Source organism: Phalaenopsis equestris, unplaced genomic scaffold (assembly GCF_001263595.1).
Source record: "Phalaenopsis equestris unplaced genomic scaffold, ASM126359v1 Scaffold231576, whole genome shotgun sequence".
Classification (NCBI taxonomy): Eukaryota; Viridiplantae; Streptophyta; class Magnoliopsida; order Asparagales; family Orchidaceae; genus Phalaenopsis; species Phalaenopsis equestris.
Window position 1 is genome coordinate 388,661 of NW_018249546.1, and position 24,614 is coordinate 413,274.

The 24,614-nt window shown below is 35.4% G+C and overlaps 1 protein-coding gene across 1 annotated transcript; it reads right to left on the reverse strand.

Annotated features, from left to right (window-relative positions):
* Window positions 1-1,416: 1,416 nt before the first annotated feature.
* On the reverse strand, window positions 1,417-23,988 carry LOC110038145 (gibberellin 2-beta-dioxygenase-like). Its single transcript, XM_020742915.1, has 3 exons — window positions 23,212-23,988; window positions 21,478-21,695; window positions 1,417-1,585 (listed from the first exon to the last, which is right to left on the reverse strand). Exons 1-3 carry the CDS (start codon window positions 23,914-23,916, stop codon window positions 1,417-1,419), a joined length of 1,092 nt encoding a protein of 363 aa, XP_020598574.1. The 5' UTR covers window positions 23,917-23,988.
* Window positions 23,989-24,614: the final 626 nt, after the last annotated feature.

The following is a 24,614-nucleotide window of genomic DNA, read 5'->3' on the forward strand; positions in this document are numbered from 1 at the left end:
CAGATATATCTGTGTCAGATTGGTATCAGAGCTTAGGTTTGCAACCGTGGTGGAGAGCTTCGATGAAGGAAGATTTGAAATTGAGACGACTTCAGAAATTAGAGATGGCACTCTAATTATTTCCATGTTGTCAACCAGTACTAGCATTCATTGCCTCTTTCTCATCCAGGGGATGCGGAGCAAGTTTGAGAAAAAACTTCATTTCGAGACGTGGAGACTGGTACATACAGAACCAGACGCCTGTGTCAGATGCGGAAGCCGAGTCAGCCACGTCTTCATCCCAGATGGCTAACTTATGCATTCGCCCCTGCTATGAAAGCTCCTCCTACTACTAACTAAGAAGAATAAAAAAGAAAGGCTTACGAACGAGTGGAGTGCATAAGCACGTCACTCGCCCCTGTCATTATGGCGGAGTGAGATCATGTTGCTAAGGGAAAAGCCTACTTGCAAAAGCATTGCTTAAGGCAGCTAGAAGGATGAATAAATGGGCGGTTCCGAAACTCCGGGAGGTCCTTGGCTTAAAAGCCCGGATATCTCAACACTTCGCATTCGAATAGGGGATGAACGACTAATGCTTGCTTCAAGGCCGACGGGTTATCCGATACATCTTCTCTTGAATCTTCGCATTTCAGCGAGGTAGGGACCAAGATCTCCGGAACCACTAGCTAGGGAGTTCCCTGTTTTCACTGGCTCCAATGAACTGTTCGGAAGGCCATAAGCAGTTCCAACATCTTCTGATCTTCTATGAATCTTCCATCTCCGGATCTCAATTACAGCCGCTCTTCAGAAGCAAGAGTCTCTGTTGAGGAAATAAGGCGCTAGTGAAGGACGAGGGCAAGTCACAATTTTTGCAGACGCAACTCCGGTGACTTTGGCCCGCAACCGACATCAACTCTTTCGTATAGAAAGCTGAGTGGATCAGCCGCTTCTGCATAAGCTGAATTCTCAGACTGCGGGGAGGCAGGTCCGGGTTTCTGCAATAGGGAGCAGAGCAGGTAGGTCTTCGGAACGCCACACTTTCTGAGCTTTCCCGCTCGCTTTCTGACACCCTCCCCCTCGCAAACCTCCACCCGCAGACCAAGACTCCAACCGAAGCACAGACCTGGGAATTGGTAGTCGGAGAATCGGTACATCGATCTGAATTTCATAACTGGCATGCGATCTGAGAAAACCCCCTTTCTAAATTAGAGTAGTATTGCACCCCCCCGCCCCTGAAGGTCACTTTATGCTCAAGCTCTGTTAGGTTCTTAGTAGCAGTCGGCGACCTTGTCAGCCTAGCTGTTCGCGTGCTTTGCTTGGTTTGCGCAGCTAACGCTACTATAGAAAGTCCTGCCCGCTTGAATAGCTTGTGCCGCTTGGCCCGTCATTCCCGGGTGGCCGCCTATTCTTAGGTTCAAGCTGGTCCGTCTTAGCACGTCATGCTTGATTCGCAGGGACCCAGCTCTTTTCTTTCCCAGTTCGTATGTTCTTTGCTCCGCACCTCTCAAAGCTTCTCCTTCCAATTCCGCTCGCCCCGGTCCTTGATCGAAGGTCTGGGATACGCACCGACGCGACTACTAATTCAAAGGCATGCTCATCCTCGCACCTGACCAGCAAAATGACGTATAGTAGAGTCATAGCTGTGACCCGAACCGCAGTGCTCATGCTCATCAAAGAAGGTAGTGTCTTCTGCATTGCGCTCAAGCCTATTTCTTCCCAGAAAAAACCACCGACGATTTCCGACAAACCGACAAAAGTCTCTCGAAGAGAGCAGAGCAGTCAAAGAATGTCAATTCCATGGACTCTCCCCTCAAGGAGACGGATTTGTCATCCCCAGGTTCCCCTATGTCGATTGATTCGGGAAATGACGAACTTCAAATGTTGTTTCATAAGAGTTCTGATCGTTTGAGGGCGGAAAGCAGTCAAACCTTGCCCTCCGAATGGGCTCTCCCATAAGAAGAATTCTGAATTATGCCAGGCGGTGCACGACCCTCTTTATCTAAAGGTAAAGGAGGTATTCTCCGATCTGCTTCTGCATGGTTCTTGGTATTGGGAGGAAGCAGAAGAAATCTGTGCGTCTTTGAGGAGGCCCCTTCAAACTAATGGAATTAGGCCGGCGTCGAGAAAGATTTGACATTCCCTAAGTAACTCTGTGCTCCAGACGGGGGAAATGAAAGCAGAATTCGTTATCTCTCCTCCCTCCCACATGTTCAATCTTTTTTTAGCTGTTTCCCCAGAGATCTTTCTCATTAACGCAACCTTCATTTTGCTCATTCATGGAGTTTTCTTTAGTACCTCGAAGAAAGATGATTATCCACCGTTAGTCAGTAATGTGGGTTGGCTTGGATTACTTTTTTCTATCTCAATCTTTGATTTGTCCGAAGTATGGTTACTTGGACATTCTTGTGGGATTGGGTTGATCATTTCAGTCAACAACAATAGGCGCGTCGTGCTTGCGTAGCACACCACACCTATTGGGGGTCCGTTTGTTGACCGCATTTTGAGGTCTTCCTTTCTCTTTCTTTAGATACCCTAGGATCAAGACTCTGGATTTTTCTATTTTGACTCTCATAAAGGACTAGACCAAGACCTACAATATTTAAAAATTTGAACAATTTCTTCGCTCCTTGAAGTTTTATATACACGGCTTCTAATCCTTGACGTCCAATTGAATCGATTAAAAGATGACATATTAAAGCTCTTGTTGAGTTCCCATAATGATTTAAAAACCATAAGAAGACCCCACGACGCGTGTGACGTTTGACTTTCTACCGCAAGCAGTTTACATGACTTTGGTTGTCACTTATGTGAGGATCGGTCAATGATTTGCTCATTAAACAGCTCTGATTGGACCAAAATAACTTCTTTTTCCACAAAACGCGTGAATTAAAGTTAAATTAGTATGATATTTGATGAGTTTGTCCGTATGACTCCAGATGATGAAACGGACCCCGCCGTCGCGTCCGGAAAGTCAATTTTAGCTAGGAAGGACACCCATTTTGTTGGGGTGCCATGCTTGCAAAAAATTTGATATTTTATTTTAAAAAAAAATAAGAAAATCTTTTTTTAAATAAAAGGGATTTAAAAATCCTAAATCTAAACTCCCTCACAAATGTTCCTCCCCTCCTCCTCTCGGAACCGTTCTTTCCCGCTTTCTCCCCTCTCTTCTGTTGACTAAATCTCGAAGAGTCCTTGCAGTTCCCCAGTTATCTATTTCTTCGCCGGCCTTAATCGAATTTCATCGTCGGTTGTTATGTTGGTCACTTCCTTGTACAAGTTTTCCAGCGTAATGATTTTGGTAGCCCTCTCATTCTTGAGATTGGGGTGTTTTTCTTGCCGTGAGCCCCTGCCCTCTCGATGGCTATAAATACCCTTTTGGGGTAAGCATTGAAGGCTGATTTTTTTCTAGAGATTTCGAGGAGACAAATTGTGAGAGCTCATTCTCTGTTGGGAGTTTCTATCTCGTGGTCTTCCTTACTCTTCTCGTTCTTGAGATAGCAAGAAGTTGAGGTTAGATTATATTTACTCTTAGAATCTGATTATGGAAATTAATAAAATAGATAGAGATTTCAACCTTTTCTTCTCATTTGGAGTAGTTACCCTCTTTAATACCATGGAGTTTATTTCAAATTAGCTTAGAATTTTGAGTTGGTTTTTGGATTAGCTGCCCATGGGATATCCTCTTTTGGATTATAGGATTGATATTTCAATTGAAATTAATATGTTAGTTTGATTATTACTTTGATGAAAAAATAAGGCTTTCTTACAAATATATCTTCTATGGTTGTCTTTGCTTATTCATGTTGAATGGTAATTCAATAGGTTTGCCTCAGATTGAGATTATCACTGCATTTGGGATTTGTTTTGGTAGCTCGGTTCTTTTGCTCATCTTCCTGCCCCTATTTGAATGCATGCTTAGAGTTTGTTGTAATGCTTTGAAGAGTGGGTTTTGGTGGCTTGGTTTTGCTTCCTGTTGCCTTATTTGAGAACATCTCTTCATATATTTTATTTATTAACTTGCAGCTCGCCTTGCTACCTGAGTTTTTTTTGGAAACTTATAAACTGTTTAGCCTTTGGGCTGTGGTTTCTTTTTGCTAGAAAGATATATTAAGATCTCATAAAATATTTGAGTTTCTTTTAACTATTGTTTTCTCACTGCATTGCTTTAACATGGAGATCCTTGGATTTATTTGATTCATTGGGAACTATGTTTTGAGCTTTTTGGTTGAGAATTTGGTCTTACTTCATTTTAAAGGCTTTGTTTTAAGCTTCTCTATTGTTCTCTGTTTTGAAATGAAGATCCGTAGATTTTTTAATTTTGGGAGCTTTCTTTTGTGCTTCATGCTATCCCTTTATTCACGTATAAACCATTGGATTATTTTGGTGTTTTGGAATATAAGCTTAAGGCTTGGTTTTGCTTCTTCTTGGTGGTTCAGCTTAGCCCTTATGCTGAGTTTGGTTTTGTGCTTCCTGTTGTTCTCTTTATTTGAACTTAAATATCAGAAATGTTTGATGATTTGGGTAGCTGTTTGATGGCTCGGTGATGATTTGGATAACCCGAGTAATTCCACTAATAACCTAACTCATGAGACTTAGAAGTATAAGGTGCAAAAGAAATAGGGTCCTACTTAAAGAAGCAAGACCCTGTGTATTGGCATACACATAAGCAATGCGTAAAGCATATCATAAAAAAATAATGATTAGAAAATAAATCTCAATGAAACTAACATTAGATCATAATTACTCAAAAGAGAATAAAATCAAGAATTCATAAAAAAACCACAAACAAAAGCTTTAGAAGATTAAACCCAAGAGCTCGAACTCAAGATCTTTATGTCATGAAAATGCCAAAAAAAAGGCTTGAATAAAAATGCATATCAATATACCAGACATGCATGTGCAAAGAACCACATAATTATGAATACATAAATACAAAAATCACCTCTTACAACATCATAAAGATGACTACATGGAATGTTCTTTATGATTTGCAAGTAAAAGGTCGTGGTGTCTAAATACCAGTGAATATTATTTATATGTTAGCCCCTTTATCTCTGGAGGGAAGAAGGGATGTGCTGACACACAATAAAGTCTAAAGTTATTCAGTGGAAAAACTCAAACACTATACATGCCTCATGTAAATGCTATAAAAAAAGGTAGAAAGTGGAAGAAAATGTATTTACATTGGGTCATTCCAGAAGATAAAATAAATGTGTATGCTCTGTCGATTAGTCAGCTAAGGTTGAATTATGACCCACACGGAAGAGTGTACCAAAAATTCAAGAGGGTAAGTTCCTTGGTTGATTATCTAGATAGATTGGAAATCATATCATTAAAAACCACCAAACTCTACCTAAAGACATGGTAACATGACAAAAAGGTCATTATATGTGTGGAGGGGTGTACCAGTAATGAAAATTGTTGGATCTTTTAAGCTTTGTGAGGTTTAATGGCTTGATGGTTTCTTCAAGCCTAGATTCATTTGGGGAAGGTAAGGGAGGTGGTATCTTGACTGTGGATGAGTTTTTAGGATGATGATTAGCATGGATAAAGCTTCCCTTGAATTATCCATGGAGGCCTTCATCTAGGTTAAAGATTGAGCTCATATTTTGGCTAATTTGGGTGGTGGATATGGTAGCTCAAAGGGCCTGATATAACCTTCATCATACAAGCTCCGTTGGTTAATTAATGATCTTGAGGATGGGGTAACACATACACCTCCTCATTATCATTTTTTATGTTATGTTCATGATTGTCTTAATCATGAGAAAGATGAGGTTGTTACCATCCTTTCATTCCATCATTCATGAGGAAATGACACATAAGTTCCTCCCTTCATTATTACCCCATAACGTTGTTTGTCTTTTGTCAAGGATGATGTGTCATGGGTTATAATAGGTCTTATGGGTCTTGAATGACTTATTAGATGACCCTTCATTTGTTCAAATTAATTTTCAAAATTATTTATGGATTTTAGATGTCATGTTTAATGTCATTTAATTTTGGGTTAAATGCTTATAAATCCATTTTTAATTAATTATGTAATTAATTAAAAATGTAGGAAATTATAACATTAACCCATAAATTGATAAAAAATGATTTTGGGTGTTAATCATTTGACTAATTTCATCAATTTGGTCCAAAATTGAATATTTTTACCAAATTTGGTCAGGTGGACTATAGTTGACTAGTTTGACCATAGTTGACCAGATTAGGTGTAGGGTTGACCAATGTGACTTTTCTAACCTTGTCATGGCTAGGTTAGTCATGGGGTCCATGGGTTTTGGTAGTATGTCTTGGTTTGACCATTTAAATCATTTGGTTGACTCTTGGGTCAATGTTATGATTATTAGATCATAGATTGATTATCTTGACTAAATTTGATCTTTTTTATGTCAAGTGTTGAGCAATATAGTCAATGTGGTGGTCATTAGGGCATGAATTGACCATTTTAACCAAGTTTGACTTTTTAGTGACCAATGTTCTCAATGTGGTGGTCATTAGGTCATTATTGACTATTTTGACCAAATTTGACCATTTAGTTCAATGGGTGACTAGATTGACTATGGTTGACCAGGGTTTACCAGGGTTGACCAGGCTGACCATAGGTGACCAATGTAGGTCCAGGGTTGACTAGGATGATTCATTTGACCATGTCATGGTTAGTTTAGTCGTGAAGGTCTTGGATTGGTGATTTGACTTGGGTTTGACTGAGGTTGACCCATGTTGAACAAAGTTGACCAGAATGGTCAAATTGATCATATGGTAATTTCTTGACCATATGGTGGTCATTTAGGTCTATGTGTGATTATATGGTCAATGTGGTGACCATGAAACTCAATCTAGTCATTTTGACTAATAGTTGGTCTATGGTTGACCAACAGGTTAATCTTTACCAATTTGGTGTTTTAGGCTTTGTCTTAATAGTTCAATTTGACCAATTTAGGATTTATACTGATCGACTGGTACAAGTTGACCAAAGTTGACTAGTTTGACCAAAATTGACCAGTTGACCAAAATTGACCATCTGGGTCAATGTTGACCAATTGGATCAACTGGGTGTCAATGTTGACTTTATGGTCAATATAATGACCATCAGGTTAATATTTGACCAGATTAGGGTTTGTCACCATTGATCTGATCATTTTAGAGTGTTTTCATTGTTGAGATCCAAAAAGAATACTTTGAGGGTTATTTCAATTTTTAAGGTTTTAGTGACCCTAGATATGTCCAAAGAAGTCAATGTTGGTAAACTATTTATCTTGATGATCACAACGATCATTTTCAAGTCTTTTAATATGTTTGAGAATTTTAAGTCATAAGATTTCTCAAGTTGAGTTTGGTTTATGGATGTCATTTTAAGACCGTCACTAAAAGTAAGGTCAGTTGCAGATCTTGAGGTGGATCTCAATGATTTCCCAAACTATCCTATTGTTTGACTTTACATTTTAGAAATGATGTTATTTGAATGTTTACTCTTGCTAGTTATTTCAAACTAGGGCTTACACTTGCACAATATAAAATCATGCTAACAACCAAGATAGATGGGAGGATTTACATTTTAAGGAACGATCAATCTCAGAATGCTAAAAGAGTGAGGACTTATACTGCACAAACTGACTATGAAAAAGTCTAAAGATAGTGTGAGAATTTACGTCTTTCTAGAAGAATAACCTTGAAGTTCTATGCTTTTTTTAAGTTTATGGAGAGTTCAGTTGAAGCTCATCCTTCACTTCATGTTGAGTCTTGACCACCATCTGAAGTTGTCCTCCATCCGCGTGCATCCTCATATTGCTTCCTAGACAACTAGCTTTAAGCTCCTGACTTGTGTTATTTTTTTGTTTTAAAAGGTGTGTTTAGATTGACAAGTACGCATTATTGTTGAGTCATTGAGTTTTGTTTGCAGGGCTCCCTCTTAAACAGGTGTCCTACTGTCCTCTACCCTAGGGGTCTTGTTTTCAAATGAAAAAAGTAAATATATAGTATTGTTGCATGCATAAACAAAATATGAATAGTAAATTGCAGTAAAGAGGAAAGTGTCAGCGCATACCTGATGCCTCTGATGAAATTCCAATTTATCAAAAGCATCAAATATTTTACAATTTAAATACTAAATATGTAAACATGCATGTTTGTATAGAACAAGGTGGTGAACATATATGAAAGATCAGAATTGGACATAAATATTTTGAATTGAGTATGGGCTTAGATTTATCATTCTTGAGGAACTTTTGTAAGCAACTATCGCCAATATGTGTGTATAAATTTCAACATCGGCTAGTAATTACCGAAAATTAAATCAAAGGAGGGCAATTCTTAGCCTAATTAAGACAACTGGCATGTGCAAAATCGTAAGGTAGCACAAATAATTCTTAATTTTTCATGCATATAAATAAATTAAGTTTTCATTTGACAATTAAATATTAGTTTCACAAGAAACATATTTTTTTTTGTATCTTTTCTAAACCAGTTGTTCCACGTCTTTGTCATCTGTTGGGCCAAAACCAATAGCCGCCTAAGAAAGCAAGGGTGCTTTGTTAGCAAATGTTAGCGAATAGTAGTGCCAATCCTGTACCCCTACAAGTTTCTCATTCCAAGAGGTACTTAATATTCTGTTATCCTAAATTTAACACCAGATGCATTTTTCATCACCGCCCATATCACCAACCCATCCAACTTATATGCCCTCTTGATGGTCCATAAAAATTTCGATGATTCAAATGTCTCCAATTAGCAAGGAGAGTTTTGGCATAAATTTTGAAGTCCAAACTCTTAATTATTGGGTATTACTATGGGTTAAGTTGCAACAATGTACTTCTTATAACATATTGTAATTTGAAAGCGTCTGAATCATATCTTGGTGGGTCCTCATGAATTTATTTTTTTTTTAATTTTAGTGATTGTTATATTTTTTAAGATAATTTTTCTCATCAAATTGTTGTAAGCCCAAGTTTCCTATAGATAATCCAACATCTTATGAAGGTATTCAAAACATAATCCTAGAACACCTTTAAGATCTCATAGATTATCCCCAGTTCATTTGGCCTTTCTATATTGTTGAGTTCATCCACCCATTTGTATTAAGAATAATCCATGTTTTAAACCGTGCTTAGTGCTTTATGTCTTAATTACCCCATGAGTAAAGGATATGGCCAATTATTGATTTTATAGTAAGGGTAATATGGATAAAACCCTAACGGTACATCTGCGAAGCATTGGGAAACATATACTCTTACCTTGCCATTAGTTTTGAGCTTATAATATCTCAAGACATTCCAATAACATTTACATTGTCATCTGGAGTTATTCCGTAAGTGATATTAAAATAATCTTAATTCATTATCAAGCTCTTAGAACCGATGGAGCAAATTTGTAATTTTATAGAAGTTTTATAAATTGGGATTAATCTTGATTAAAAAAAATTGTGCTTTTTCTAACCACTAGCTTAGGTTCGAATTTAGTGAATCATTAATTCACACACCTCACTCCTTGATCATTCTAATTTTTATTTCTCTTCATATACCAAACAATTAAAATAATTTTCATCTTGCCCTTTTCTAGAAAAAGTCATGAGTTGGTTGCCACCCTAATTACCTTTTGTATTTCAATTTTCAGTGAGCTTATCATTACAAATTTTATCCCATTTCCGTTTGATCCAACCTAGAAATTAATTAAATTAGGTTTATAGTGTAAAACCTCAAAATTACCATTATGCCTTTAGGATTAATGCCCCCAAGACTCTAACATTTTTTCCTTAATGAACTTGAAACTTCTCTAACCTATTACTCACGGACTATTTAAAACAACATAGGTGAATTATATTTTTTTTATGATATTTATTTATTTACTGTAATTATTTAAACCAATAATTATGAATTCCTAATGATAATTGATTTGATTGTCTGAAACATGCACTCTATCCTTAGAAAATTTTATAATGTAGCTTAAGTTTGGAGGACTATTTTGAGAAATTTTCATATTTTTTGGATTATATTTTAATTTTATAAGTTTTAATTGATTCTAGTGAGAAAATAAGTAGAAAATATATTTTTTAATTTTAAAATATACTTTAATTTTTTTAATCCCTCTGACCTCAATGAACTCACCAAACTTTATTTTTTATTTTTTCTGACTTTTATTTTATTTTTTATAATCATTTTTTTTGTAAAAAGAGGTAATTATCATGGAAAATTATGACTTTTGAGGCTAGTGGTGTTATCTAACTTTGGAATAAATAGGGAACCTCCCTAGGGGAATGGTGAATAAACCCTGAAAATTTCATGTCATTATAATAAAAATTTTAATTTTTTTTATTTAAGAAAGTGTTGAGGTATTTAATTAATTAAGAATTAAATATTAAGCAAACAATTTTAATTTTTAGTCCATTAGATTCTCTTATGTCCGTTGAGCACAGTGGTATTTTTTTTATTTTTGTAATTTTTCTACACCAGGATTTGATTTTGTAAAGTTATATTTAATTTTCTATATTTAACTAAATCCAAAAATCATGCATTTATCTACTTAACCACGTCAGCTCCTCATCAACCTTAGCGTCTCTGAATTGGCGTAGGATGCCATCCCTTTCATTGCGCTTTCCATGTAGACTGCCACATATGTCCGTGTTCTAGGTCTTTAGCTGCACTGATCCATCATTTGAATTGATTTGTGCTGGTCATTTTAAATACACGGGAATGAATGACATCCGTTCATCATCCCAAATGAGTTATAAATCAAGAATTTTCCATGATCTAGAGTTAAGATCTTGCTCATTTCTTAACCAAATTTGATGGGGTTTGTTCCTATAGCTTCATCAAAGTGAGACAAACCTATATATACTGCTAAGTAGACATGATTTTTTCATGTTCTTCATAAAATAAAATAAAAATTGCTAGGATTTTAGGTTTTTGAGCTATGCATTTGCCCAGGAGGTGAGGCCTTGATTGGTTAGTTGAGATGCTTTGCCCTAGTCCCATGAAACTCCTCCAAGTGTTATTTTGCTTTTATGGATGGGTATAAGTATGATCTAGACGAAATGGTGGTTCGGGTCTGGTTTGGAGCAATAGTAAAGGGTGCAATAGAGGGGAATTTTGAATTGTAGAAGTGGTTTTGAAGTATAGTGAAGCTTTGAAGTTAATCAATTTAGAGTTTTATGGTGTTTGGTGAAGTGTTTCCTCGGGGGGAAAGAAGGGCTACGGATGGCGAGGATAATCTTTTTTCAAGCGTTTGTAGCATTTTTGATAGATTTTCCCCAAGGATTATGCACTCTCTTCTATTTGGTCGTGAGGGGATGGCCAATTTATAGAGCAAGGATTAGGGCTAATTAGACTAGCTAGGGAGGAGAATAACAAAGCTGAGGTGGTGGCGAGGTGGAATAGGCATGAGCAACAATGGATGGGTTCAATTTTTAAATTTCCCTCATGGGTGGCTTTCGACCTTATGCTTGTCACCGCCTATGGTGGTCGGTCAGAGCATGGGTGGCCGCCATCCGCCCATAGGAGCGTAGTGGTGGATAGTGATGAAGTCAATTGGGCAGTGACAAGTTTCCATTGGTTGAATTTGAATGGAATGAGGTTTGGGTCACTTTTGATTAGACTTGGGTTTAACTCATGGAAATGGGTCTAGTCACTTCAAAGGCGACTTGAACTGGTGGCCAGCATGGGGGCTTGGGTGGTTAGGTCTCAATCATAGAGATTAGTTCTTAAGCATGGGTTTAGGTGAAGCATGAGTTAGACTAAGTACTTTAAGTTGAATCATTAAAAAGGGCCCTCCTTTTGCCACTTAAGGAATGGTGAGATGTTCTAGCTCACATGTGGCTTGAAGGAAGCCTCATGGCTTGCAAGTGGATTGGGCATTTTTCATGGAGAAGGAATATAGGAATTTTGGGCCTTTTATGTAGCTTTATAATGAAGGCAAATGTGGAAGAACTTAATCATGAATGTCATGGTCTATGATTTTAATTTAATTAATTGGATGAGGAGCCTTATGATGTGGTGAAGTGGAATTTTGATTTTTAAAAGAGATTAAAGAATGAGCTTGGTTTAGTGGGGATTTCAGATGGGTTAAGGGGATTAAATTTGGCCTTGAACTTGGGTGTGGACATGGTGAAATTTTAAATCAACCATGGGCTTGATGAAGTTTAGAAATTATCATGATGAAATTTGGGACATGAGCTTGGTGAAGTTAGATTTGATATGTGTGTTCAGTTTTCATGGATTTTGGGCTTGGAGTGGACTTGGGATTCGATTTGATTTTAGATTTTGGTGGATTTGGTGGCCTAGAACAATTTTAGTACAATTTGGGAATTTTTGTGGAAATTGGGGCAATTTGGGAATTTTGGTGACGATTGGGGTGTATGGGGATGACATGTGAGTGAAAGGAGTATATGGGTGTGGTGGATGTATTGGAGCATAGTAGAGTGAAGGTAGTGATGTGTATGGTGGGGTATGGGGGTGTGAATGGCCAAGCCACCCAAGGTCTTCCTATAGCCTCATGATTATATGGGAACTCTCTTTAAGTTTCATCATGTTGGTCTTGACCAACTCAACCAAGTGTTGGGGGTTTGACACCACCCATGTAAAACTTCACAAAAGTGCCAAGAAGTGGTTAGAACCTTTAAGTGGGGGTGGGTCCCATCACTAATCTTCAAAGATAGTCAAGAGAGAAATTCTAAGGCTAGATCCTAGGCTCTAGAAGAAGAATTTTGACCTCACAAAAAATGAGGTCAACAAATGGACCCTCAATAGGTGTGGTGTGCTAAATAAGTACACCACGCGTATTGGTGCTGACAGAAGCGATCAACAAAACCTAAAGAACTGTCTAAGTACACATTCTTAGAACATACCAGAGATTAAACTAGGTTCAATAATATATTTTAGTTGGAATTTCCACCTAAAAATTCCTATCTCATAGGAAAGATATGAGTTGGAGATTTTTAAAATTCATGTCGGGGATTTGATGTGGTGATTTTAGATTTTGAAAAGTGAGGAGATTAAGTCAAGAAGGAAAGCACGAGGACTCACATCCGACTCAAGGGCTGATCGAGGGAATTTTGATACATTGGGGAGGAAAAAAAAGTGAAACACATCCAAACCAAGTGGCAGTGAAGGAGTCAGATGCCTTGCTCCATTTAATGGGTCCTAGACCTATCCCGATTGTTGAGTGCTGAGAAAAGAATTTTAATGCCTTGCTCCATTTATGGGGGTATTTGATTCCAATCTTATATGATAGTATTATGATGTATGCGGTTATATTCTCATTTTTTACTTACTTATATCTCTTATTTTGCAACTGCGCCAAAAACTTGACTTTGAAGCAAATAAGGGTGTAATTGTTATATTAAATATGAGATACTACATAAGTATGCGTATCGTTATCAAGTAATATAGGACTTTTTGATTAAGCCTTGATTATCAAACCTATAGGGAGAATTACAATGTGTTATTACAATGTGTTAATAAGGAAATATATCAAATCTTTGCTTTAGGAAAGGAAGAGCGGAATTCAAAATCATTAAAGTAATCATTGCCTGAAAAAAAAAAGAGAAAAAAGAAAAGAATAAAAAAGTTGAAAAGGTAGGAGAAGCTTGAGGATTAGAGTCAATTAAAATTGGTCCTACATCTGATCTTTTTAAAGTATATAACTTGAGAAACTCTTAAGCTTAAGGATATAATATAGTAAATAAAATTATGTATAATAAAAATTTTTAAGTGGAGAAGATAGAATGCCTGAACTCTATATTTGGAGAATTTACAATATTTCTGAACTAGATAGGAACTCATATTTTCATACTTCTTTACATTAAAAATTTCTAAACTCTAAGTTGTTCTCTTTCACTAAATTTTTTTCTAAATTGGACTATTATGTTTTTACATCAAAATTTTAGAATATCCTAAAGAAACTAAAAAACATAATCTACTTATTTGATTTAAGGGGATTGGAGTGTCAGTTGAAGACAAGTAACATTTTAAGTTTGGGGGATTTTGATATACCTAAAATATATAGTCTTTATGTACATATTTTTATACCTATTTTTGAGATATTTTTTAATGAAAGATATTTATGTATTTTTCTTTTAGTTAGTATCAAATAAATGAAAAATGGTGAAAGAAGTGAAAAAGTGTCAAATTTGGAGCAAAAATGAAGAAGGTGCAAAAATGAACTGAGGCGCCTAAGCGTCAGAAGTTGTTATTTGATGATACATTAAATTTGGACGAATTTTTGAAGAGGTGTTTAAAATTACCTTTAGTGAAAACATAGGACATAGTAATGTACATGAAAACTCATTCAATTGGATTTTGAAAGGATGTAACTTCTAGAAGATTCATTGAATGGGGACACATTTTGAAGAGACACTAAGACACCTTTTGGAAAATTATAGAAGAAGACTTGGATAATCTTTAGAAAGAAAGATCATCCATAAGACCAATCCAGTGCCAACCACCACATACGTCGTTTCCACCGCTGCCACCTACTTATCTTTATATTTTAAGTTTTAGTTTGTATTGCAAGTGAAGGAATAGATTCAAAGGAACTTCAAGACATTTAGTGGAGAGGATTTGAGAAAAGTTTTTATCTTTGTGACTACATTTGGATTTAATTTAGACTTCTTGTTTGTGAGCATGATTTTTATTTTTAAACTCAAGTGTGGTTGTGTTTTCTCCATGAATTCATAGTAGTTTTCTTTATCTTTTTCCTTAAAATGATAAGTGATTAAGTATTGGAGGGAAGTTGTGTGAAGTATTAGTCTTTAATGTTGGAAGAAGTTATGATGATTTTAACCTCGTGCTTCATTTACTTCTTGATTTGGCCAATTAAAATGTTAATATCTGTTGTGAGAATATGTAAGATCCTAGATGGTATTGTCTTAGTCAACAAATGGTAAGAATAGTCAACAAATGGTAAGAATAGTCAACAAATGGTAAGAATCACATTTGATTTCATAGATAAGAATGTAGTTTATGGGGTTGAGTGCAAATAAATAGGGAAATAAAATTTGAAGGGTGTAGAATTAGAGGACTTTAGAGTGATAGACTTAAGCCCTCAATTTGATTTATAGTTTAGGTTTTGATACGAGATGTTAGCCCCGAGGTGGAGGGAGAAGAGTGAACTCTAGAGTGAGAGCTAGTTCCTTCCTTACTGAACCTGTCTTCAAGACTATTCAAACTATAGATTAGCCAATGTTTTTTATAACATCTCTAGTAAGGGCAAAGAGAATTTTTGCTCGTATTTGACACAACACAATTATAATACTTCCACAATAGAATTGTTATACCTATTACTGATTCATGATAAGGAAAAAGATATTTTATTTATTTTGCCTTTAATATGCAAATATTTAATTAAGTTAGTTAGTTGCTTACTTTGTTTTTAATTATCAAAAAATACAAAATGAATCAAACATTCATTCCTATTATAGTATCTAGAGTTTAAGTAAGAATATTTTCTTAGTAGAATTTGCTATCTAATTTCTCATATTTTGTAAGTTGCATGTTGTAGTCTTTCCTGGGGGTTCAATATTCGGGGCTTAATCAAAAAGTGTTATATTACTTGATAACGATATGTATACTTGCGTAGTATCTCATATTTAAATATTATAACTGTATTTTTATTTGCTTTGAAGTTTTATTTGCTTATTTGCTTTGAAGTTAAGAATTTACCTAGCTTTTGCTTGGGATCAAGTTCTTGGCTCTGTTGCAAAGTAAGAATTATTATTAAGGATATTAAGCATTTAATTGCATACATTGCATTAACATATATAAGAGAATCGGGATCAGTGTTGAACAAGCTGAACCAATGGTTCAGTCTAATAAATCGCTATTTGGACCGGTTTGGCACCATTTTTATGCTCGAGCTTCATCTTCTTCCTCTATTTGCACGGTTGAATCTCCCTACGACTTCTCCTTGTATGCAAAACTTGGTGATTTAAAGCCTAAAAACTTTGTATTTCTTCTTCTCTAGGAAAGATCTACACTTTGCCTAAGAAATTTTCTTCTTACATCATGGATTTCTACTAAATTTTTAAAATTCCAAAAATATTGAACATATGAAGAAAACAATAAAAATTCATAGTAAAAGAATTTATTTTTTGGAATTTTACTAGATATTGTGATGGCTCTAAAAACAATGAGAGGAAAGGGGAAAGAAGTCTCCTATAATAAGACGTTCGCCAATCTTATTGCACAAAATTGGTATAATGCATTTCTATTATTGAGGAAGTTTATAGTGAAACGAAGTTTTTCTAGTCCTGGTGGTGCTGTGGAGAATTTAATTGTTGCTCGTCACTGGGAAAATTATGCTACTTCACTGTGTAGCAATTATTTTTGTGGTGTGAGAATTTTATGCTAATCTCATTGAAGCACCAGAACAAGAAGTGTTTGTTCAAGAGAGGGGGATTGAGTTTACCCTTGATAGGATTAATGTCTTATATCATTTGCCTCATGTTCCAAATTGCTACTATTCTGAATTAATATCTACTAAATCGAAGCTCGATGAGATCATTGCATGACTAATAAATGGGCATAGAGCACGGAAAGTTAAGAATGGGCATAGCGTAAATTTTTCCTCTTCTATGCTTAATGCCCCATTTAAGCATGACATTCTTTTATTTCATCTCTATTGCTTCCTACAAATCATTTGAGTGAAGTGACTCGAGAGAGCATTCTAAATTATTACATTCAAAGATATGAAACTTGTTGATGTTACATCTCTCATCTACAAAGCTATTTTCATCCGCCAAAGCTCTTACTTCTACAAGTCCTTAACTTTACTATTTGCAAACATTTTAGGGTTAAATATGAGACTTAGGAAAAGCTACTACTGCCACTAAAAAATATTTGTAAGACTAATATGGATTTATATGGAAGATCTTGGGGTAGAGCTTATGATATTCCATCTACTTCAGCTTTGAGACCTTCTACCTCTAGTTTGGACACTGTAATGGAGCAGTTACAGATACAACAAGGTGATATACTTTCTGTACAGTGTCAGCTTCAACAGAATGAAGAACATTAAGAGCATTTGGAACATTATTTGAAATGCAAAAGTGACTATGAAGCGAGTTTCAATACATCCCTAATGAGATTTTTGAGAGGAGACCAAAATGTAGAGCTCCCTGCTTATCTTCCCTATCAGATATTTGAACACCGCAAGGCTATGGATCAGGATGATGATGATGAGGAGGAGGAGGAGGAGGAGGAGGAGGAGGAGGAGGAGGAGTGATTATGATGTTTGTATTTACTTTCCGCAGGTATTGTTGTTTTTTAATTATTTAGATTGTATTGGACATTTTAATTTTATGTGTACTGTTTAAGTGGATTTTGGACTTTTTATTGCACTACTATTTTTCTTTTGCTCCACTTCATATATATATATATATATATATACTGCTTGTGTGTGATAGTAATTCTTTACTTTGTACTTTTCATGCTAAATATGTTTAATTGAGATTTACATACTGCCACACAATTTTATTTTTATTACTTGTACCTGTATTATTTTCATGTTTTGAACCCTCTGATAGATAATTAAGCTATAAATGTTTCTCTCTTCTACATGTTTTGTACTAAAATGTTTTAAACTATTTAAAAGTTAAAGTTTGGGGAGGGTGAAACACATTTTAAAAATAAACTTTATTTGTCCTCAAATAAATTATATTTAAAATTTATTTTAACATAGCATGTGGTATATGGTGTTAATTTTTAGAAAAATATATTTTTAATTCTATAAAATGTTATAGTAAACTTAAGTAAAAATTCTTAGTAATTAAGGGCAGTTTTAGAGTTAAGATATTTAGTGCAGAAGTTTAGGAATATGCTTTCACTATTCAGAGAAGGAAAAATTAAATATTTGAAACATTAATGATCTTAGATTTACACTTTAAAAAGAATTTGAGACTCCATGAAAAATTATTTTATACTAATACACATTATTAAGTTAAGAAATGTGAGTAATTTTTAACTTTAGGAATAAGTTAGTGAAATTCAAAATCATTAAAGACTACCTGATATAGAGATCCTCATATGAAAAAGAAAAGAAAAGAAATGACTAAAAATGATTCTGAAATAAAAACAAAAAGAAAACTCAAAAGAAAAAGAAAAGTAAAAAAAAATATGTGAGGAGATGCCTAATTAAAAGTGGGCTTCACTTGAATTATCTTAAAGGAAGAAACATACTTACACTTCTAAGCTTATTCTTAATTTTAAATGTATTAGTTAAAATATTTACTAGTAAAAATATATCTTTTAATTCTTCTAAGATTCCTAAGTTTGACAAATTACAATTATTTTTTATATGAATAGAAAATTAAAATTCCTAAGTTAAGTACTAGATACTCTTACACCTTAGTTATATCCCGAGTTACTGAAAATTTTTTCTAGAAGTTTCATGATCACATTTATGGGACAAAAGTATAGTAATATTAATGAAACCCATTACCATAAGTTAAAGTGTTTATGTTACAAAATAGATGGATTACTTGACAAGTAACGTTTAAGTTTGGGGGAATTGACACGCCTTAAAATGTGCTATTTTTATATATACATTTTATGCTCATATTTATAGATATTGCGCTTTAATGGAAATTATTTTGTTTTTTTTTTATTTCAGGTACAAAAAATAGAGTTTAAGAGAAAAATGAGAAAAATAGGGTCAAATGGAGTAAAGGAGCAAAAAGTGACCTGGCGCCAGGTAGTTAAAATAGGCTTTTAGAAGGCCGGCGCCTAAGCGCCACAGTTGCCTAGGTGCTAGAAACGGTTTGGACTTTTGTGCAATGAATTTTGATGAATTTGAAGAGGTGCTTGAAGTGACTCTTGGTGATTTTAAGGACTTTATTAAAGGAACAACTGGCTAGTTGAAAAAGGTTTTTGTAGTGTGTGTGTGGTGTTGAAGCAAGGCTTTTGGTTGGTGGTGAAGAGTTTAGGAGAGGGCATGTGGCTCTCTTGGGTGTGTGTGTGAGTTGTGAGTGAATGTCTTTATAGTGTGTGTTTTGGTGTGTTTATTGGAGTAAGAAGTCAAAGGAAATTCAAAGAAGGAAATTCAAAGGATTTGCTTGGGGAGAAGTCTCAGATAAGTACTTTGTACTTTACTTGTTTTACTTCTTCTTCTTTTTGTAAATTTATTTGTGAAGACTTGGATTTTTAAAATAATACATATTTTGTTGTGTTATCCCCATGAATTCTGAGTAGTTTCATTTATATTTCTCATTGCAATAAGTGGTAATCATGTGTAGGATTAGGATTGCTTAAAATTTCTTATATTCCATACTTGTGATGATTCATTACTTCATACTTCATTTACATGTTAAATTTGGCCAATTGAAATTCTAAAACTTGTTTTGAATCCAGAATGACCCGGGAGGGTTATGTGTTTTTCAACTAATAAGAATCACATTCATCTCGCGGGTGAAAAGGTAATCCATGAGTTAGTGCAAATAGATAGAGAGATAAGTTTTGATGGGCGTAAATTGGAGATTCTAAGGTAGGAGGCTAGAACCATAACCAATTTGATCTATAGTTTGGAACCTAAGGACTGACTAGTCCTATAGAGAGGGCACAATGGGTAATCTAGAGGCGAGAGGCTAGAATATATCCAGCATAACCTAAGAGTTAGGAACTTAACTTTATATTAACCATTGTTCTTTATGCACTTGGGAGAGGGTAAGAAATATGATTGCTCCTATTTGACACAAAATTACATTTTAACCTTTAATTATTTGATTCATACACTGATTATGATCTCTTTGCATGGGGAAAGAACTTTCACTTAATTTGAAATCTTCTTCATAAAACTAGTTTAGAAAGCTTACATTTTCTTTTAGCTTTGAAATAGAATTAATAGGGATTGAATAACTTTTTTTACACCTAAACTTGCTGCCATATTTTCAACATAATTGTTTGGAGTTTAAGTAAAGTTTTCCTAAGTCATAAAAAGAGTTTTGGATAAAAAGAGTTTCACCTTCTCATTAGGATCGATATTGTGGTTTTAAATGAAAATCCTATGTTACGTGAAATGATATGTATATTTGCGTAATACGCCTAATATGTAGATTATTTATCAAATTCTAAGTTCTATAACATATCTATTGTGCACACTAGCCGTTAAAATATATTCGATCAAGTTTTTGGTCAACTTTTGGAATCTAAATAACTGCGTAATTGTGGGTCGGTTCAGGTTTCATCACTAGTCCTCTAGGACAGTCAATGAAAAAGTCCCGTCGCTAGATCCTAAGTGCTAAGTGGAAGGCTAGATCTCACAAAAAATGAAGTCAACATCGACTAACACGATGACCTGCCTACTAGATGGTTTGTTTCATAAGAAAAGATATCAGGATCAATTTTAAATATGAAAACATATAATAAAATATGAGAATATCTTGTAACCCCTCTATTAAAGAACAGGCAGCTATGCAATTTTTTACTTAACCCCCTATTCTCTATAAATAGGGGTCCAATACATATAAAAGGGGCTTTTTAGCTCCTCCTAGACCTATACCTAATAGGGAGAATTCTCTCTCATTCTCTCTTGTAACCTCTATTTTCATATATAAAATGGGTTACAGAGCCCAGGAATACCTCAATTCGCCCTTACGAGACAAGTCTCTATGTGCTCTTTTATTTCCTTTTTACCTCCTTATCTCTCTCTTTATTTCTCTCTTCCTATCACTCCGATCTTTAGGCATGCCTCACAGGACAATTTTAGATTCAATAATATAATATGACACATATGTAAAAATTAAATTTTAACTATTACAAGTAAATACAAAAAAATATGTTGTATATATGTAAATCTTCCTAACCTTTCTTTTGTTTATTGTAGTTAGTTAAGAAAGTGAAGCCTCTAACAAAAATTTACTCTAGTACATTTTTTTAACAACTTGGCAAACCCTCTTTTGTATCTCTATAAATTCTTATACTCGCTAACTGTATGCAACAATTGCCAACTAATTTTGGACATGCAATATCTAAGAATCATTATAAATATCCTCATCTTAAAATTCACTTATATTAAATTCTTCTTTCATCGTTAAAAAAACATAAAAATAAAACAAAAAATCATTGCATCTGAAGACAGCTGCTCCAATCTAAGCCCCGATGCTGCCATTAAATAGAGTGAAGGCTGCTAGGAAAACAAAATAAACCTATTTGTTTCCATAATTAGCAAATAGTTAAAGCTAAACAGCAGAGCCAGGCTGTTTTGACCTACACAGTGTCCCAACACAGCCTAAAGTTTCGACTACATAGAAAACAGACCAACGACTTCTCCCTCTGTCCACGGAACACGCACCTCCAGTCCCCAATTGGAGGAAAAATTATTATATCCGTCGTCATGGCAGTGTCATACCTCCTTTGTATCACGGCCGTTGCCCAAATATAGCTCGGGATCAAAACGACAAACGTAATAATCTGTCCATTTGGAGAGATAAGGACCCCAAATGCAGGTCCTCATCTAATATTTTTTTTTTCACTACAATCCTTATATATATATATATATATATAGACGAGCCTGTCATCTGCAAGTCGGGAGTTGAAGGCAGCAGTCTTGTACTCGGCCCATGTGAAGTCCCTGTACCTGCTCCGTTCTTCCTCTCCAAGAAGCTTGAGGAGAGGCCCAATCCTCGCACTTAGCGGCGGCCCGCCGAAATATATCATCGACAACCGCGACCTCTTGCCGCTGGTCACCACCCTATGCCTAACGCTCTGAAATCTCCCGTTGGTCAGCACCTGCCATCAAACAAACTAACAAATTCAATACCCACGTTGATCACATATTTGATGTATTTATTTTTCTTTTAACCATAAAAAAAAAAAAAAAAAAATTTAATCAATCAAATCAGTCCAAGATGACAGCTGACTTGGAAGTCCGACCCACAAATCCCATCTTTTCACACAATGAATAAACAGTGACAACAACACGCACCTGATTCCTTGGAGTTGAGAGATTATAAAGATAAGGGAAATCAAATTGAAATCCGTCTCCTCCTCTATTGTTATGATTGTGATGCATGCCATGATTATTCAACAATAAGGTCTTTCTTCATGGTGACTTGAACTAGAACTTGACTACACCGAGGTTCGTAAATGCAATGGAATGACTAAATTAAGTAAAAGCTTGATTCTCGAAAGAACTTCACACAAAAAGGTAGGGAGATTGATCCATATTTTCAAGTATACGTGTCCTAACTTTAATTGATGGACATAAATAAAATGGAAAATTTTTTTTCTATGCCGTGTCACTTATCTCTCAATTTTTCTAACTATAATTTTTATTCGGTCAATTACATTACTATTTACAAATTAATCATCATCTTTCATTTATTTTTTCAAATAGTCACACATATGTTAAAATTCATGATAAAACGTTGAACAATATTTTCATTTTTTATCAAATTCTCAGTAGATCATCATATGATCCATTAATTTATAAATATCAATGTTTCTCATAGCGTGCATGAAATTATCCCTTTTTTTTAACCCATATATGTGCTAGAATTTGAATTGAAAATATTGGGAAAGAAGACTAGCACCCAGCAATCAGATTTAGTTGGCCGAACGAACCAAGGAATCATTTCTGATTGATTTTGTTTTTCATTTTTATTTTTTATATTTTATTATTTTATTTTAAATTTAAAAAATATATTTATTTACAGTAATTTTTACATATTTTTTATTTTTTATTTAACAAATGATTAACATATTTTAACAAAAATATGTCAAATATATTTTGTTTCTATACAGTACATAAATAAAATAAAATAAAATAAAAAAAAGACTAATATAAAATAAAAAAATAAAAGTAATCCCATATTAACCTCTAAATTTATTATTTTTGTTGAATCCTAAGTGAAAAAGAAGAAAAAAATAATCAAAATATAAATCTATCCCAAATTTCTTCGAGATAGGTATAAGACCACCTTAAATGGGGTATGACATCTTATTCTCATCTTTTGAGATCAATTTTAAGACCAACTTTAATGAATTATGACATCCCACTCCCAACCTTTAGACACTGGTCTTATACCTATGTCCAAGAAAAAACTTTGAGCTATGCTCATTTAATAATCTATCGTAACTTTGTATAACAACTCTGAGGCTAGAAAATAACGAGAAGGGCGGATCCGATTCCTCCCCTCTTCCACCGCATCCAAGCCGCTGTGCAGGGTGTAGTACTTCTGTTTTACCTTTCTCTATAACTGGCAATAGCAATAAGCATCTATCAAAAGACACGGATTTGACTCACCTGTAGAGAATCGCCCACATTAACGAAGAAGGAATCCTGGTCCGGAGCAACGGAGACCCAGCTTCCATCTTTCAGACAAATCTGAAGCCCATCCGAGTTATTCGATCTCAGAACCGAAATGATTTGCGGATCCGTGTGCTCCCCGAATCCGTTCAGGTTATTGTTGAATCCCTGCAACATCGGACATGGAGGGTAGTGATTTAGCCTGAAGAAGGAATCGCTTCTCTCATCGTCTATATATTTACTGAACGCATTCCTCTGCTCCAATCCCAGCCCATCCGCCATTAACACAAGCATTCCAGACGCCAAGTTCTTCATTTCCGACACGTACTCCTTCAGAGTAGAGCTGCATCCGAATAAGTTGGGGACCTCGAGAAGAAGATACTCTAACCATCCGACGTCGCCATTGCAGCCAATCTGCTTGTTTCCATAGCCGTAAGGTTTGGCCATGCAGACCTGCTCCTTCTCCCATTGGGGCAAGGCGAAGAAATCCATGGCGGCAGCCTCTGCTCTGGCAACAAGGCTTTTGGAGACGCCGTGGTTGGTGACTTTAAAAAAGCCGAATTGGTTGCAAGCCGTGACGATATCGGAGCCGGCGGTCGGGCCGGTCAGGTCGACGACGGGGACGTCCGAGAAGGAGGCGCAAGGCTTGGAAGATTTGTGGAGGAATATGTTGTCTGGGGATGGATTGGCGAGGACCACCATGGTTTTTGGGCGGAGAACAGAGGGAACAGGGTAAGCCTGTGGAAAATTGCATGTGGGGGAAGAGGTGTTCTGACGTTTATATAGGCGGGAGGGGGAGTGAGCTTGGAGCCGAAACGCGATAAATAAAGTCGGCTTTTTGATTTGGCAAACTATCGGTGGAATTAAAAGGGAATGCATGATTTACGGGGCTTCCCTTCTTTTTTAAGATGTGAGCTCCATGTTTTGTTATTGTGAATTTTTTTTCCTAATTTACTCATATTAAATGGATGGATTTTGAGTTTTTACTATAAATTATAATGAATATAAAATATTATCATAAGAATTTAGAATTATCCTCAAAAACCTATTTTTTGAATTGAATGTATTTAAATTGGGTGAATTCAAAACTCATTGCACCCATAGTTCAAGGTCATCTTTTGTGTGCTCCCTGCCTCGATCGATTGAGTAATTACATTGCTGGGACCTCAACCAATGCCCTCGACCTACTGCCTTGCCTCCCATATCATCTCCAACACTGTTAATATCTCTAATTTTGCAGGCTCTTTATCTCATTTGACTAGCTTGCAGTTCATTTTCCTTCACCCACTGACTTCAGCCCACAACTTCCCCTCTAATGAAGTTCCACCTCTGTCTTCTTCTTCTACAAGATTCAATCAATTCTAATGGTGCTTCTCCCTCTTCATATAGCTTTGTCTCTA